This window comes from Coregonus clupeaformis, chromosome 37 (assembly GCF_020615455.1).
Source record: "Coregonus clupeaformis isolate EN_2021a chromosome 37, ASM2061545v1, whole genome shotgun sequence".
NCBI lineage: Eukaryota > Metazoa > Chordata > Actinopteri > Salmoniformes > Salmonidae > Coregonus > Coregonus clupeaformis.
This window is the reverse complement of record NC_059228.1, coordinates 22,854,841-22,872,144: the sequence shown is the minus strand read 5'-3', so window position 1 is coordinate 22,872,144 and position 17,304 is coordinate 22,854,841. Positions and strand designations below refer to the sequence as shown.

General features: G+C 44.2%; 1 protein-coding gene across 9 annotated transcripts in view; it reads left to right on the top strand.

The window, feature by feature from the left end:
• LOC121553728 (C-terminal-binding protein 2) overlaps positions 1-15,395 on the top strand; it is a 109,747-nt gene extending 94,352 nt beyond the window's left edge. For 5 of the 9 annotated variants that reach the window (XM_041867070.1, XM_041867072.2, XM_041867064.2 and 2 more), the window contains 8 exons: positions 7,419-7,573; positions 9,763-9,907; positions 10,428-10,634; positions 10,757-10,971; positions 11,606-11,736; positions 11,833-11,960; positions 12,064-12,202; positions 13,510-15,395. In XM_041867070.1, coding sequence (XP_041723004.1) covers positions 7,419-7,573; positions 9,763-9,907; positions 10,428-10,634; positions 10,757-10,971; positions 11,606-11,736; positions 11,833-11,960; positions 12,064-12,202; positions 13,510-13,693 — 1,304 coding nt within the window. In that variant the 3' untranslated portion in view covers positions 13,694-15,395. Of the gene's footprint in view, positions 1-7,418; positions 7,574-9,762; positions 9,908-10,427; positions 10,635-10,756; positions 10,972-11,605; positions 11,737-11,832; positions 11,961-12,063; positions 12,203-12,451; positions 12,694-13,207; positions 13,263-13,509 lie in introns of those variants that run through there. The other 4 variants (XR_005997569.2, XR_005997570.2, XM_041867067.2 and 1 more) reach the window with 4 other exon arrangements.
• Positions 15,396-17,304: the final 1,909 nt, after the last annotated feature.

The window sequence follows — 17,304 nt, the reverse complement described above, 5'->3', positions numbered from 1 at the left end:
CTGTAGTATCTGTTCTGTAAGTAGTATGGAGCTGCGTCTCAGAGTATTATTTCTTCATCATATGTAATGTATTCTCAGTGAATTTGGTGATGGTTGATGTCATACCTTGTCCATAAACAGGAACAGCATAATCTAGTGGTCAGAACCTGGTAATATCAGGATGTGGGATGGAATATAAACCAAACAACTTCAATGACTAATTTCTCTGAACAGGAAAAAAAAGAACATCACCAAATTCACTGAGAATACATTACATAGGATGAAGAAACAATACTCAGAGCCGCAGCTCCATACTACTTGTCAGACATAGAAAACTGATACTGTATACTGGTTGTTGGGGTGGGATTGGCGTAGGGTGTGGAGGGTCTGTGGGTGGCTTTTGACAATTTCTTTGGATTCCTCATGTCTTACTCATTGTTTGAAAAAAATTGGGTTCAGACTTGAACCCAATCGAGCATCTCTGGAGAGACCTGAAAATTGCTGTGCAGCGACGCTCCCCATCCAACCTGACAGAGCTTGAGAGGATCTGCAGAGAATAATGTGAGAAACTCCCCAAATAGAGGTGTGCCAAGCTTGTAGCGTCATACCCAAGAAGACTCGAGGCTGTAATCGCTGCCAAAGGTGCTTCAACAAAGTACTGAGTAAAGGGTCTGAATACTTATGTAAATGTGATATTTCCGTTTTTTATTTGTAATAAATGTGCAAACATTTCCAAAAACCTGTTTTTGCTTTGTCATTATGGGGTATTATGTGTAGATTGATGAGGGAAGACAAAACAATTTAATCAATTTTAGAATAAGGCTGTAACGTAACAAAATGTGGAAAAAGTCAAGGGGTCTGAATACTTTCCGAATGCACTGTATTGCCAGACTGGATTAGAGCCTATACGTGCTGATCTAGGACCACAGGTGGGTTTGATTGGACACACAACTGTAACTTCATGGTTGGTTCCCGGAACACACAGTGGCTGAGGAGAAATATCAGGAACCACAACTAGCAACTTCACCGGTTGGCCTGATACGGCCTTGCAGCCGGTCCTTGGGATGTTAGCTGGCACAAATGTAGATCTCATGAGCTAGTTTTTATTTCAGTGATCCTCAAGGAAGAGAGTTAGTTAGCAAATTGGTTGAGGATCACTGCTTGGGTAGCTAACACAAGTCTTGGTGTCTCCAGCAATGTTACTTATCACGTGACTGTGGTTCACAGAGCCACCTCGGTTACATAAGCACTGGTCCTGGACCAGCTGTGGTGATGAGATCTCAGAGGACACGTCAGTTCTGTGAGGATGAAGGATCCCATGGCTAGTCAACAAGACCAGCTGGACTGGATAAATCCACTCCAACTGTGTGTGTGTGTGTGTGTGTGCGCTGTGTGCTGGTGGGTTTGTGCACGTGGCTGTGAGCATATCTGTTAATCTCCACTCTATTTTCAGATTATCCAGAACATGTATGCATACATTAGCATTTTATTATGGCATTGAGAACATACTGGCACAGTATGGAGTTGTAGCACATTTGACGTGATGTGACTTGCATTTGATGGAAGGGGGAGGGTTGACTTCACAAGAGGCTGCTGAGGGGAGGACAGCTAATAATAATGGCTGGAATGTAGTAAATGGAATGGTATCAAACACATGGAAACCATGGAAACCATGTGTTTGATACCATTCCATGTATTTCGTTACAGCCATTACTATGAGCCCGTCCTCCCCAATTAAGGTGCCACTGGCCTCCTGTGGTTGATTTGCCTCATGTAATTTTCTCCCAGGCTGCTTTAAAGGGATACTTTGGGATTTTGGCAATTAAGTTAATTCTCTTCTTCCCCGTAGTCAGATGAACGTGTGGATACCATTTTTTGTCTACGTGCAGTTTGAAGGAATTTGCTAACTAGCACTAGCACAATTGCTAACTAGCGTTAGCGCAATGACTGGACGTCAATGGGTATCTGCTAGCAGGCTAGTAGATACCCATAGACTTCCAGTCATTGCGCTACCTGCTAGCAGATACCCATTGACTTTCAGTCATTGCGCTAATGCTAGTTAGCATTGGCTCACAAAACGACCTCTAACTTCCTTCATACAGGACAGAGACATAAAAATGGTATCCATGAGTTCATCTGACTCTGGGGAAGTAGATAAAGGGCCTCATTGCCAAAATCCCAAAGTATCCCTTTAAGAAGCTCTTCAGAATTACTGACCAGGTATTAGGTCCTCATTAAGCTCTCATTAGTAGCTAATTAGCCAGCAATGTATCATGTATTTAGCAGAGCTTCTTGTTCTACCTTATTAGGGTGCTGAAAGTCTATTAGCCACAAGGAAATAATTAATCATCAATAATCTGACCCACTTCCGACAGTGTTGCCAGTGTTTCGCCAGCCTCTAAGCTGTGTGTGAGTGTGAGTGTGACCCTCTGCTCCCAGCTAATAGGGTATTTGAAGAAGGTTGTTCTCACCCATTCTGTGCTATGTTAATGGGGTCTGCAGGAATGTGAGGAGACTCAGGTGTGTGTCTGTGGAACAGTATTTTACTTCAGAGTGCCCTGCACATAGTCTGGCTAATGCCAAACTTGAAGTCTTCCTGATTTCGGAGTCTGGCAAGGCTGCTTGGCGTTGTAGGCACGATGTGTCGATAATGAAGGGGGCTGTGCTTTTTTTACTGGTTGGTTCTTCTCTGTGTCTTTCTCACTCAAACACCCACATGGACAACCACACACAGCCCATAAAATCCGCCCCCTTTCAATACAACTATTGGAATTTCTAATCCAGGTCTCAACCCCCCAGGAAAGAAAAAAACTTTTGAGAGAACCAATCAAAGCTCAGACCATTTCTGTGCGAATACTGCATTTACGGTGGACTCCTATCCAGACCAGTGTGTCACAGCTCTCGTTCGCTGTGTACCACGTGAGTGGCGTCAGCCAGACTACCCTTAGAGAGAAAGTGAACTGGGCAACGAATAGCTATACAGTCGTGGTCAAAAGTTTTGAGAATGACACAAATACTAATTTTCACAAAGTCTGCTGCCTCAGTTTTGATGATGGCAATTTTCATATACTCCAGAATGTTATGAAGAGTGATCAGATGAAATGCAATTAATTGCAAAGTCCCGCTTTGCCAAGAAAATGAACTTAATCCCAAAAAAACATTTCTACTGCATTTCAGCCCCAAAAGGACCAGCTGCCATCATGTCAGTGATTCTCTCGTTAACACAGGTGAGAGTGTTGACGCGGACAAGGCTGGAGATCACTCTGTCATGCTGATTGAGTTAGAATAACAGACTGGAAGCATTAAAAGGAGGGTGGTGCTTGAAATCATTGTTCTTCCTCTGTTAACCATGGTTACCTGCAAGGAAACACGTGCCGTCATCATTGCTTTGCACAAAAAGGGCTTCACAGGCAAGGATATTGCTGCTAGTAAGATTGCACCTAAATCAACCATTTATCGGATCATCAAGAACTTCAAGGAGAGAGGTTCAATTGTTGTGAAGAAGGCGTCAGGGCGCCCAAGAAAGTCGAGCAAGCGCCAGGACCGTCTCCTAAAGTTGATTCAGCTGTGGGATCGGGGCACCACCAGTGCAGAGCTTGCTCAGTAATGGCAGCAGGCAGGTGCGAGTGCATCTGCACGCACAGTGAGGCGAAGGCTTTTGGAGGATGGCCTGGTGTCAAGAAGGGCAGCAATGAAGCCACTTCTCTTCAGGAAAAACATCAGGGACAGACTGATATTCTGCAAAAGGTACAGGGATTGGACTGCTGAGGACTGGGGTAAAGTCATTTTCTCTGATGAATCCCCTTTCCGATTGTTTGGGGCATCCGGAAAACACCTTGTCCGGGAAGACAAGGTGAGCGCTACCATCAGTCCTGTGTCATGCCAACAGTAAAGCATCCACATTCATGTGTGGGGTTGCTTCTCAGCCAAGGGAGTGGGCTCACTCACAATTTTGCCTAAGAACATAGCCATGAATAAAGAATGGTACCAACACATCCTCCGAGAGCAACTTCTCCCAACCATCCAAGAACAGTTTGGTGACGACCAATGCCTTTTCCAGCATGATGGAGCACCTTGCCATAAGGCAAAAGTGATAACTAAGTGGCTTGGTGAACAAAACATCAACATTTTGGGTCCATGGCCAGGAAACTCCCCAGACCTTAATCCCATTGAGAACTTGTGGTCGATCCTCAAGAGGCGGGTGGACAAACAAAAACCCACAAATTCAGACAAACTCCAACCATTGATTATGCAAGAATGGGCTGCAATCAGTCAGGATGTGGCCCAGAAGTTAATTGACAGCATGCCAGGGCGGATTGCAGAGGTCTTGAAAAAGAAGGGTCAACACTGCAAATATTGACTCTTTGCATAAACTTAATGTAATTGTCAATAAAAGCCTTTGACACTTATGGAATGCTTGTAATTATACTTCAGTATACCATAGTAACATCTGACAAAAATATCTCATAACACTGAAGCAGCGAACTTTGTAAAGACCAGTACTTGTGTCATTCTCAAAACTTCCAGGGATATTGAAGCTATAGGTACTCTATTTAATAGGTACCCTATTCACTCAATTGTAAAGAGCAATGTTGTTATGGCAATTTCCTTCTTCTGCGCTTCTTCATATAAAAGGCTGTAAGAGTTGATTGACACTGTGTGAGAAGCACAGAGACACGTACCCATGATAATATACACAAAAGTATATATATACAAAAGTATGTGGACACCCCTTTAAATTAGTGGATTTGGCTATTTCAGCCACACCCATTGCTGACAGGTGTATAAAATCAAGCACACAGCCATGCAATCTCCATAGACAAACATTGGCAGTAAAATGGCCTTACTGAAGAGCTCAATGACTTTCAACTTGGCACCGTCATAGGATACCACCTTTCCAACAAGTCTGTTCGTCAAATTTCTGCCCTGCTAGAGCTGCCCCGGTCAACTGTAAGTGCTGTTATTGTGAAGTGGGAATGTCTAGGAGCAACAACGGCTCAGCCGCGAAGTGGTTAGCCACACAAGCTCACAGAACGGGACCGCTGAGTGCTGAAGCCTGTAGCACGTAAGAATCGTCTGTCCTCGGTTGCAACACTCCAAACCGCCTCTGGAAGCAACGTCAGCACAATAACTGTTCGTCGGGAGCTTCATGAAATTGGTTTCCATGTCCGAGCAGCAGCACACAAGCCTAAGATCACCATGCGCAATGCCAAGTGTCGGCTGGAGTGGTGTAAAGCTCGCCACCATTGGACTCTGGAGCAGTGAAAACATGTTCTCTGGAGTGATGAATCAAGCTTTACTATCTGACAATCCGACGGACAAATCTGGGTTTGGCGCATGCCAGGAAAACGCTACCTGCCCGAATGCATATTGGCAACTGTAAAGTTTTGTGGAGGAGGAATAATGGTCTGAGGCTGTTTTTCATGGTTTGGGCTAAGCCCCTTAGTTCCAGTGAAGGGAAATCTTAACGCTACAGCATACAGTGACATTCTAGACGATTCTGTGCTTCCAACTTTGTGGCAACAGTTTGGGGAAGGCCCTTTCCTGTTTCAGCATGACAATGACCCTGTGCACAAAGCGAGGTCCATACAGAAATGGTTTGTCGAGATCGGTGGAAGAACTTGACTGGCCTGCACAGAGCCCTAACTTCAACCCCATCGAACACCTTTGGGATGAATTGGAACGGCGACTGTGAGCCAGGTCTAATTGCCCAACATCAGTGTCCAACATCACTAATGCTCTTGTGGCTGAATGGAAGCAAGTCCCCACAGCAGTGTTCCAACATCTAGCGGGAAGCCTTCCCAGAAGAGTTGAGGCTGTTATAGCAGCAAAGGGGGGGACCAACTCCATATTAATGCCCATGATTTTGGAATGAGATGTTCGACGAGCAGGTGTCCACATAATTTTGGTCATGTAGTGTAGACGTATGTACTAGCCATCCCTCACCTCTCCACACTCACAGGGCTCAGTAGCAACCTCAAAGTGGATACTGGCTGTCTGTCACAGGTGTTACATTATACAGGACGTCTATTATGTTCTCTCTCTAGGTTGTACTGTATGAAAAGACAATTCTCATTCAGTGCTACCCCTATTATCACCTTATGATTTCAACCTCCCTGGTTACCGCCACCAAGACGAAATTCATCAATTTGTTATGCTGGATTCAACTGAGGATGTTGTGTTTAGCTGGTTTTTGTTATTAGAAAAAAGTAATGAAGAACCAAGTAGTGTTAAGGGTCATTGTTTTGGTGTTGTAGTACATTCTGACACATTTCTCTGTGTTTCTTTTGTATTCCTGGTCTATCTTGTGTTCTCGTTCGATGGGAACAGGTTACAGTCTGTTCTCTCTGATGTTGAAATGGACACAGAGGGGAGAGAAAAGCTTGGATCTGCTCTTCAGCAGCACCGACGCCACTAAATAAAATATTTCATAATCCTGCCCAAATCCTGTAATCACCATGACAACAGCAGTAGGGAGCGAGGGAGCAATGGAGGAGTGGTGTGCAAAGTGCTTTCTCTCTCTCTCCCTCTTCCCCCCTTTCCTTTTTTTTGGATGGAATTTGATTTCATTCTGCCCAGCGTCGCTCTTCTCTTTTTTCGCACTGTTCCTTTACAGGATATAAAGCTCCAGGGATGATAAATTGGTGATATTGTGCAGTGTGTTAGGAGAAGGTTGAGATATTGTGGTCTGTAGTATCATGCTGTAACAGATACAGAACACAGGTGTGTGTGTGTGTGTGTGTGTATGTATATATATGTATGTATGTGTGCGTGTGCGCGCTAGCTTACGCGTGTGTGTGCAGTGCGTACACACAAACACACACACACAAACACACACACACACACACACAGACAGACACACACACACACACACACTGCCCTTGCAGGGTTGTGATATGGTGGGAGTGACCTCATGGGGTGAAAGGCCTTGTTGCCTGGTAACTGGAGTTACCAGGAGTCACAACGATGAGACACAGCAGAGGGGTTGGTCATTTCAGGAAGTATTGAGTGTGTGTTATTGATCCGTCTTACCAGGTGATTGTGGAGAAGAGCACTCAGTCCTGTCAGAGTCAGAGCATTCATTGTATCGAACTGTCAGTTTTCACAGCGTATGTGTGTGAGGGAGTGAAAAGATTACATACGCACATCCAATGTCTTTGTGCAAGTGCAGTTCAGTGAATCTGTTAAAAAGAGACTCCACACACACTGCAATCTATTCTCCAATGTGGTTTATTGTGGGCAATGTGCCGTCCCTTCAGGTTTTCATAAATTTTCCTCTCTCTCTCTCTCTCCTCTCTCTCTCTCCTCTATCTCTCTATCTCCTCTCTCTAAATATCCTATTTCTCTCTTTCTTCTCTCTTTCTCTTTCTTCTCTCTCTCTGTCTCTTCTCTCTCTCCATCTCCATCTCCTCTCTCTCTCTCTCTCTCTCTCTCTGTAGGTATCCGGCCCCAGATCATGAATGGGCCGATGCACCCTCGCCCCCTAGTGGCCCTGCTGGATGGGCGTGACTGTACAGTAGAGATGCCCATCCTCAAAGACCTGGCCACCGTCGCCTTCTGTGACGCCCAGTCCACCCAGGAGATCCATGAGAAGGTACAACACACACACTTACCCACGTACGCACACTCTTCCACACGCAGGCACACACACACACACACACACACACCCACACACACACACACACACCCACACACAGGGACTGCGTGGGTTTGTGTCCTCAATTCAAACTGTAGCTGTCTTTTCACTTCCTCCTCCTTCTCCTCCTCTTCCTCCCCCTCTTCTTCTCCTTCTCTAACATAAAACAGATACTACAGTACAGTATATTGTCTCTCCCACCCTTTCCCATTTAGGTGAAAGTGATTTTATTAGGATGTAATGTCATTGGCTGGCGGTATGCTCCTCCTCTCCTCTGGTTGTTAAATAGAGAGGCTGGTTATGGGAAAGGAATGTCATTATATACTGAGATAGCATGTAGCGCTCCTTAACGACAGAGTCATCAGCAATTTACCAGTGCAACATCAAATCTTCCCCTCTTCATGTAAAATACAAAATGTGGAAAAAGGTTGTTAACAAAACAAAGCAATTTCCATGTATTGTGTATGTTGACACTACAGTTTATCAGCGTTGAAAAGCTTAATAGTGATAATCAATTGTTAACAAGGTTTGTTGACATAGATTTTGTCAGCACAGGAGGTGTTGAACCATTTACAAATATACATCTGCGTGTGACGCATAGAGAGAGAGCGAGTGAAATTGGAAAATAGAAAGAAACTGGGTTGGATAGATGGATGGATAGAGAAAGTGAGAAAAATAGGACCAGAGTTCTTTTGATCTCTTGACCTCTTTTCTCCCTGGACCCTGGCCTCTCCGTGCTCCCCTGCTCACACACACCAAGGCCTTTCTGTCCAATCAGCTGTTGTGTTTGCGCATACATTCCAAAAGGAGATGGCCTGCCCTGGGTGTAGAGATATTGGCAGAGCTGCCGCCTTTGTAGCAAGTCAGCAGAGACAGCAGAAGTGGGACTCCACACACACAAGAGGAGAAAGGGCCCCACACAGGGACTCACACGCAAACAAACCACAAACATTGGCTCACACACACAGGCTCAAATGCTGACTCACTGATTTCACACACACACACATATACACATACACACGTCACCTCTCATACACACAAATTCACACACTTTAATCATATAGACTGAAACACACACACTGATGCCTCTGCATGCATCGCCTGAGAAGAGGAGCCAAGTTAGTTCCCTGACAGGAGCCTGAACCTGCATATTTCTTCTCAGTGGCATTGCGTTAGAGAACTGTTGGGAAGATACAATGACTCACTATACAATTCAAAGCAGGGCTAGACTCATCATGTTTTGGTGGTGACTTATCACTCTATATGATGTGTTGTGTGGGCAAATGGTTAGCGTGCTAATGCGTTATCTCTCCCTCTGATGTCAGAACAATGTTGGCAGTTTAACCATCTGTTTGTGGACTTGTTTCCGTGAGTTAGTGAGTGAATTGATACAAATGAATGTTGAGCATTATATCATCTTATAATCTGTACAGCTACCGCACCACCCCCACACCAACTCTCTCCCCGCATAATTTTGATCTTGATAAAAAATTCTCTAAAACTGGCCCTTTGACATCTATTGGGCCATATCCAACTGTTTTTTTTTACAACTACTGTGTATTTTAATACTGGCCCACCATAGTTATAAAAAATAACATTTCCATTTAGTCTGACACATTGCTCAGCGATTACCCCGCTTGCTTAATGACTCACACAGCATTGGTCATTACAACCCACAGGATGCATTGTCTCCAGCCAAACTTGCCTCTGGCTAGCAGCACAGCCTAAGCAATTAGATGAAGGCATGAGGAGAGCTTCAACCTTGAATTAGCATCTAGGGCTGATTTCAGCTAGCTCTCATAAAACCCTTATGGAAATTCACAGCTATGCTAATCTGGCAGGCCAAGCAAATGCAGTTAGCCGGTGGAGAATTTAAAGCTATTATTTACCCAATGTGCCTGACAGAGGGCATTTGCTATGCTATCTGGGTATCTGGATAACCATCAATCTAGTTTATGACCCTGCCTGTCTCCACCCTAACCTTGTTTGCGTAGACCGATTCTGATAAACCAGGGGCTTTTGACACACACACACATACACAACATTCATGTTTATTTGTTTATTTAAAAAAAAGATAATGATGAAATGCCTTTGATGATGATGATGATGATGATGATGATGAAGGTGACTCTCCCTTTCTCCATCAGGTGCTGAACGAGGCAGTAGGTGCCATGATGTATCACACCATCACCTTGACCAGAGAAGACCTGGAGAAATTCAAGGCTCTACGCATTATCATCCGCATCGGCAGTGGCTACGACAACATCGACATCAAGGCAGCCGGAGAGATGGGTAGGAGAGAGAAAGAAAGAGGAGAGAGGGATAAGATAAGACTTTATTGATCCCCTAAGGGGACATTTTATTGCAGCGGCCAATACAACATAGAAATAACAACAACCCGCTCGTCAGCACTGCAGCCAAGACTTTTTGGGATGCAGCCAAACCAAACACTGCTTTTATAATTTTACATAACATGTAATTGGAGTATTATCCCCTAAATACACAAACAAAAGCTGTGAAAACATTGATAAGAAATACTCCCCCACAGATTTCATTTTTGCCCCAGGCATGTCACTTAATTAAAACAAAAATCCTCAATAAACATAGAAGCCTGGTGTGAAACATGTCTTTTGTTTCCTATTTGTGCACTATAATGCAAAAATATGTCATTGCCTTTCCAAGTGTGCAGTTTTTGCATGTTTCTTGGACACTTAGTTGTTCCTTCCATAACCAGCACATTGCTGTGCACAGGGCTTCTACTTATTTTTAGTCTTCTTCATCCCTCATCATGTCTTCCCTCTCGCTTTGCCAGGCATCGCGGTGTGTAACATCCCGTCGGCAGCGGTGGAGGAGACGGCAGACTCCACTCTGTGCCACATTCTCAACCTGTACCGGCGGAACACCTGGCTGTACCAGGCTCTTCGGGAGGGCACACGGGTCCAAAGCGTGGAGCAGATCAGAGAAGTGGCGTCCGGAGCCGCCAGGATCCGAGGAGAAACGCTGGGCCTCATCGGCTTTGGTGAGTCACAGGAGATGTCTGTCTTTGGTAACACACACTGTTGTGAGAGTGCTTTGGTAACATACGCACATCCATGACACTGTGATCCGCTTCTGACACTGTATTCGTGTGTATGTCTACAGGTCGTTCAGGGCAGGCGGTGGCGGTGCGGGCCAAGGTGTTTGGCTTCAACGTGATCTTCTACGACCCCTACCTGCAGGACGGCCTTGAGCGTTCGCTGGGTGTTCAGCGTGTCTACACTCTGCAAGACCTGCTCTACCAGAGTGACTGTGTCTCCCTGCACTGCAACCTGAACGAACACAACCACCACCTCATCAACGACTTCACCATCAAACAGGTACACACATACTCACACGCATGCAAACACACACACATACACACAATCCTCAAATAGGCCATAACAGTACAGGACTGAGCACCCAGCCTCACGGCGTAGTTGTTGATCACCACTGCCACCTGCAGTCAGCTTTTCAAACTCCATGCTGCTATAGAAGTCTAACATCAATGTCCTCTTTGAAATGTGAGGGGCAGTCTCATCAAGGAAGAACCTGGTTAACTTGCTATTTATATATTAAAAGAACTATACCATACATTTCTGAAAGAACATCAGTATGCCTGTGTGTATGTTTGTATTTGTACGTGCGCGCGTGTGTGGCTTGTGCCTTTTACAGAGCAGATACAACTAGAACTCTCTGTGCACTGAATTCAAGCTTTTATCAAGATGAAGGAATTATTTTTATCCAGATGCCCTCATTTCATCGCTGTCTCTCACTTTTGGTACACAGAGGTTTGCCTTTTTGGATTTGAACCTAAGCTTTTAGTATGTGAAGCATACTGCAAGGGCAGCTTAGGGCTTTATAGTTGAAAGCACCACTGCAGGGACGTACTGTAGCAGTGGGCTCCCACATGTGTATTCTCCAGGAGAGGGAATGTCACTTGATGTTAGTAAAACAGGTTTACTTTTGTTTTAGATGCGTCAGGGTGCGTTCCTGGTGAACTCTGCTCGGGGAGGTCTGGTTGATGAGAAGGCCTTGGCTCAGGCCCTGAAAGAGGGCAGGGTACGGGGGGCCGCCCTGGACGTCCATGAGTCAGAACCCTTCAGGTGAGTGTGTGCGTTTATCTGTGTGAATAGATAACTTCATCAACTCCATTATCCAGTTCACCTTAGCCAATCTCTCTCTGTCTCTGGTGTGTGTAGTTTTACCCAGGGTCCTCTGAAGGATGCGCCTAACCTGATCTGTACTCCTCACACGGCCTGGTACAGTGAACAGGCCTCACTAGAGATGAGAGAGGCCGCAGCCACAGAGATACGCAGAGCCGTCACTGGTAAACACACACACAGATACACACACACACATACATTATATCACACCTAGAAACTCATTTGGAGCTAATTCTTTACTGGAATGTTTTTGTTTTTCCGATGCAGGCCGTATCCCTGACAGTTTGCGAAACTGTGTCAACAAGGAGTTCTTTGTTACCACAGCTCCCTGGACAGTGGAACAGCAGCAGATGCAGCAGCAAATGCAGCAGCAAATGCACCCCGAACTCAACGGTGCCGCGTACAGGTAGGGAAGCTCAATCACAACCAAACAGACCATTATGTAGGGAACCCCTCTTTTTGGTCAGGCCCACTTCCTCCTGCATATACTATCCACATAACCAGGACTTAAACATTTTGATTAAAAAAAGGGGGATTTCATTCTAAGTAAAAAGAGTAAAAGAGTCATTTCCATGCTCAGGTACAAAAAAGTGTCCCCTGTATTCAGTATATGATAACCTCTTCTCTTTTCTATTCAACCTTCCTGGTATTTTAGGCTGGGTTTTCCGTAGCGGCATATAGTGGAAATGAAGAGCTATGGGGACACATTGATTACTACCATCCCCTGCTATTATTTATCAGGCAGTCACAGTATTGACCTCTCAGTCTCTCACCCTATACCTACTGTCTCAACTGGACTGAACTACTTCTCTTACACAGCCGAGTCAACCAAACCATGGTACAGGCCATAGCAACTGGGGGAATGCAAGACAAATTATATACCTAATAGAAAACAAGGTAAATACTACCGATGCTGACCCACAGTGATAGGCTCAGGCCCGCCTGTGCTGATCAAAGCATAACTGCTGTTGGTTTTCATGATAGTCTGTCTAATTTATTTCTCACCCGATATACCTGCTCTGCCCACCCTCTCATTAAACCCCTTATTTCCTACCCCAAAACCTGGCCTCTTGTACCATACCAAATAATAAAACATCTATTGAAAGTTGGCACATTATGGCAACCATTTGATTGTAAGTACAGTCAGTGTTGTATTCCATATTGTTCCCTGCACAGGAAGTATGAGGTTTGCTTGGGTCTATTTGTGACATTTGTTTCATTTTTCCTCTAAACACCCTTTTCCCCAAACGGTTCACGGTGTCTGTCCCCTGAAATATCCAGTCAGGAATCTTTCCTTGATCTGTCATCTATAGCCCTACAAACCATTCCCTTATGCCTAAATATAACTATATTTTGTTGATATCTGAGTGGTTTAGTAAATGAAGATATATTTCTCTGATACGTTTATCAGTTTCCCAAGAACAACAGATGAGGTCTTGTGGTCGTTTTGAATCCTGAATTGACATGTAAGAGTTGAATCAGTTTTCAGATTTCATGTGATGTCTGTTTTGCACCACACTATGTGTGACTTCACTTGCTTTGATTAGAATATTCACCACTGAATTTGATCCTTAGCCTCATTTCTAATGTGAGGCAACAAACGTTTTTAAATGTAGCAACTTAAAATGGCCTTTTAAAGGCTTATCAGGTTATTGTAACCAATGAGGTATTGTTATGGTACCATGTGACCTGACCATTGTCTCCCTGGCACAGGTACCCCCCTGGTGTGGTGGGTGTGGCCTCGGGTGGGATCCCTGGGCCGATGGAGGGGATGATGCCCGGGGGGGTGCCCATCACCCACACCCTGCCCTCTGGTACCCACCCCTCCCAGGCCCCCTCCCCCAACCAACCCTCCAAACAAGGGGAGCCCATGAGACAGCACATGACCGAGCCATAACTCTGCATCCAGGGAGGAAGGAGTTCATATATACACAACCGACCAACTGACCCACCCACTCTTAGACCAGCAGACTGATCGTTAGGGTTCACACAGAACACCGGAACCAAGTGGGGACAGTGAATATATTCACAACTGACACTCCAAAGTGGAGTCCGTCAAAACTCATGTTCCAAGGATCTGAACTTTTCACTTTTTTTCCTTTGTTTTAGTTTTGATTCAGTTTAAGTGTTTACTCATTTTTTTATTTTTGAGCATTTGTTGGAAGATTCCTGTGTTCTGGGACACGTTGTTACTGAGTGCCAGAGTTAAGGCCCGCCCATCTTGACTGACCCACCAATGGGAGAGCTTGGAAGGACAATGACATCATCTGTTACTGGCCAGCTCCAACCCCACCTTGCCCCATTCTTCATTTCAGTTCAGTCCACGTGTGTCTGTGTGTTTTTCTTTCACCTGTTCTGAGACCACCCTACAAGTGAATATCTGTCTTTCTGTTCTTCAATGTGAAAAAAATAAATGATTATAAAATGACATATATTTATCAGACAGTAGAAAAAGACAATTGGTGTTGCCAGTGGCATCGGCAGTCTCAATGGGGACCTCTAAACCCTTTCCTAGTCCATCTCTCTCACCCTGTAGACTGCTGGCTCATGAATTTACAGACAGTAATGATGGACACATCAGGGTTGCCAGATCTCTTGAGTCTCATGACCAGTACGAGACAACAACAATAAGCCCAAATTGCCATTCTGAAGAATCAAAACAAAACTCAATTTAAGTGAATATGGGACCTGAAACCCTTATTTTAATTTGTCCATTGTGAACATCTCTCAACCCCTGAGAACACCCGAAGTATTATAGAGAAGATTTAGTTCTGGTAATATAGCTTTTTAGTCATTTAGTTTCTCTAAAGAGCTTCTTCAAAGATCCAGGTTCTGATGCACAAGGGGGAGAGAGACTAGTGTTAAAAAGGTTATGATCGCAATTTCAGACAATGTGAAGTTTTAACTATTGATTAATTGCCTTTCATTCCGACTTCAGATTCAGTAATAACGTGGTGGTCTGTCACTAAAATATTGAAATAAGAAATGCATGCACCTCTGCTTTTACCTGGACCTCTACATCATGGATTTGGACATTGTCACGGGTGTTTGTATACTAGAGGGACCTCTTAAAATGTCCTGTTTTTTCTCACCAAAAGGACTTACAAAGTAGCACCAGCCAGACAGGAAAGGGTTTGGAAAGTGAGGTTACTGACTCAGGAAAAATAACTTTTGCAGATATTATCTTTTTCCCAAATTCTGTCTGAAAGAAAAAAAAGTCTGGATCGTTCCGCGTGTTTCCACCTTTTCTTCATTGTGGTATTTTTATAAATCAAACCTGTCTTTTGGTGTTCAAGGTTTTTGCAGAGTCCTGTTAGATTTGTATTGGCTAGTTAAATGTTCTTATAATCATAGTCTTATGTGAACCACCATTTCTTTCTTATTTTTTGTTTTCTGTTCTAATGAAAGCCAGTTGGAGCTCTTAGAGGCATCGTGCGCTGCACTCTGTGAGCAATAGCAACACCCCTCTAGTGCCCGGATGTTAGCAAGACACGGCTGCTAGCAGATTGTTTGGTTTTTAGTGTGAGTATTTGTATTTGTTTCTTGTACAAGGTGAACATATAGCATTCAGTGCAGTTCAAATAAAAAAAATGCTGTTCTATCAGGCTCTGTGAAAGGTTTGTGAAATTGGTGTTTGACTTTGCTGCTTATTCATGCGTATGAGGTTTATCATTACCAATGTGGACTAGGTGGAATTGACATCAGTAGCTAGGTTTCCATCCAATTGGCGACAGATTTTCATGCGAATATTCTAAAATACACATAAATGAAATATATGCGCATTTTCCCACCAAACTGACTTGTTGCTGATAAAAATCAGTGTGTGATGAGTAGTGCACACAATGTACTTTTTCGCTTATGTTTTCATGTACCGAATAAAAATGTAAAGTTCAACGTGTTTCGCATTTTCAACTCTACCAATAGATTTGTCACAAAAACTGTAAATATCAAATGTGCCTACTCTGGTTTTGGCATGTGTGCTCTAGCCCAGGGATTCCCAAACTCGGTCCTGGGCCCCCCTGGGTGCACGTTTAGGTTTTTGCCCAAGCATTAGTTGGTTATTTGAATCAGCTGTGTAGTGCTAGGGCAGGACCGAGTGGGGGGGGGGGGGGGAGAAGAACCCTGCTTTAGCCAACAGCTGGCAGATACAGTGTGGGTAGGCTAGTCTACATGATGAGATTATTATGGATAAGAGCGAGAATATTTTTTATTGTCAAACCGCAGTTAAGCATTGATCATCATGTCACCAGAATAAGACCCTCAATATTTATTGGAAAGGAGCATCATGCTCATAACCATGCACTTTCACCACCTTGTGAAGTTCATAATTTATTTAATCTGTATCCTAATAAACTGCATGCTTTCCCGAGTCGTAGTGGGATGACCACTTCCTGTTTCTATGATTTTTATAAATACAGTATGACTTTACTCGCATAAAAACTGTGGATGTTAACGTGGTTAATCACCGGTCTGTTTATTAGGTACACCCATCTAGTACCAGGTTTGACCCCCCTTTGCCTCCAGAACAGCCTGAATTCTCAGAGGCATGGTTTCTACAAGGTGTCGGAAACGTTCATTGCTCAATTGATATCAAGGGACCTAACGTGTGCCAAGAAAACATTCCCCACACCATTACACCACCAGCCTGTACCAGGCAGAATGGGTCCATGGACTAATGCTGCTTCTGCCAAATCCTGACTCTGCCATCAGCATGTTGTACTGCGCCGTTATGTCTGTTTGTGGCCCGCCTGTTAGCTTGCATGATTCTTGCCATTCTACTTCGACATCTCTCATCAACAAGCTCTTTTTGTCCAAAGGACTGCTGCTGACTGGATGTTTTTTTGTTTGTCGCACCATTCTCGATAAACTCGAGATACTGTCGTGCGTGAAAAGCCCAGGAGGGCGGCCGTTTTTGAGATACTGGATCCGGCGCGCCTGGCACCGACGATCATACCACAAGTTGAATAGGACACTCGTTTTGCCCGTACTAGAGCTCAATCACAGTAACGGAATGCCTCCATGCCGTCTTTATATCCACAGCCACGTGACTCACCGTCTGTAGGAGCAATCCATTTTCGTGAATGGGATGGTGTACCTAAAACTGTCCGGTGAGTGTATAACTAACTTATCAATGTACCAATCAACTTATCTGTAGCTCAGCTGGTAGAGCACGGCGCTTGTAAAGCCAAGGTAGTGGGTTCGATCCCCGGGACCACCCATATACAAAAATGTATGCACGCACGACTGTAAGTCGCTTTGGATAAAAGCGTCTGCTAAATGCATATTATTATTATTATTATGACCTTCAGTCGGCCCTTTCTCGATTTTGTGGTGTAATGGATTTACTGGCCACACAGGGGTGCTAGAAACATACATGTTCCCATAAGAACTAAAAACGATTACAAATGAGTAGCATTATAATTTAGGATAGTCTACACTTGGTTCTTTCCTTTGACATTCCTTTAACAATAACAATCTATAACCAGGTGCATCACATTGTAGTCAATT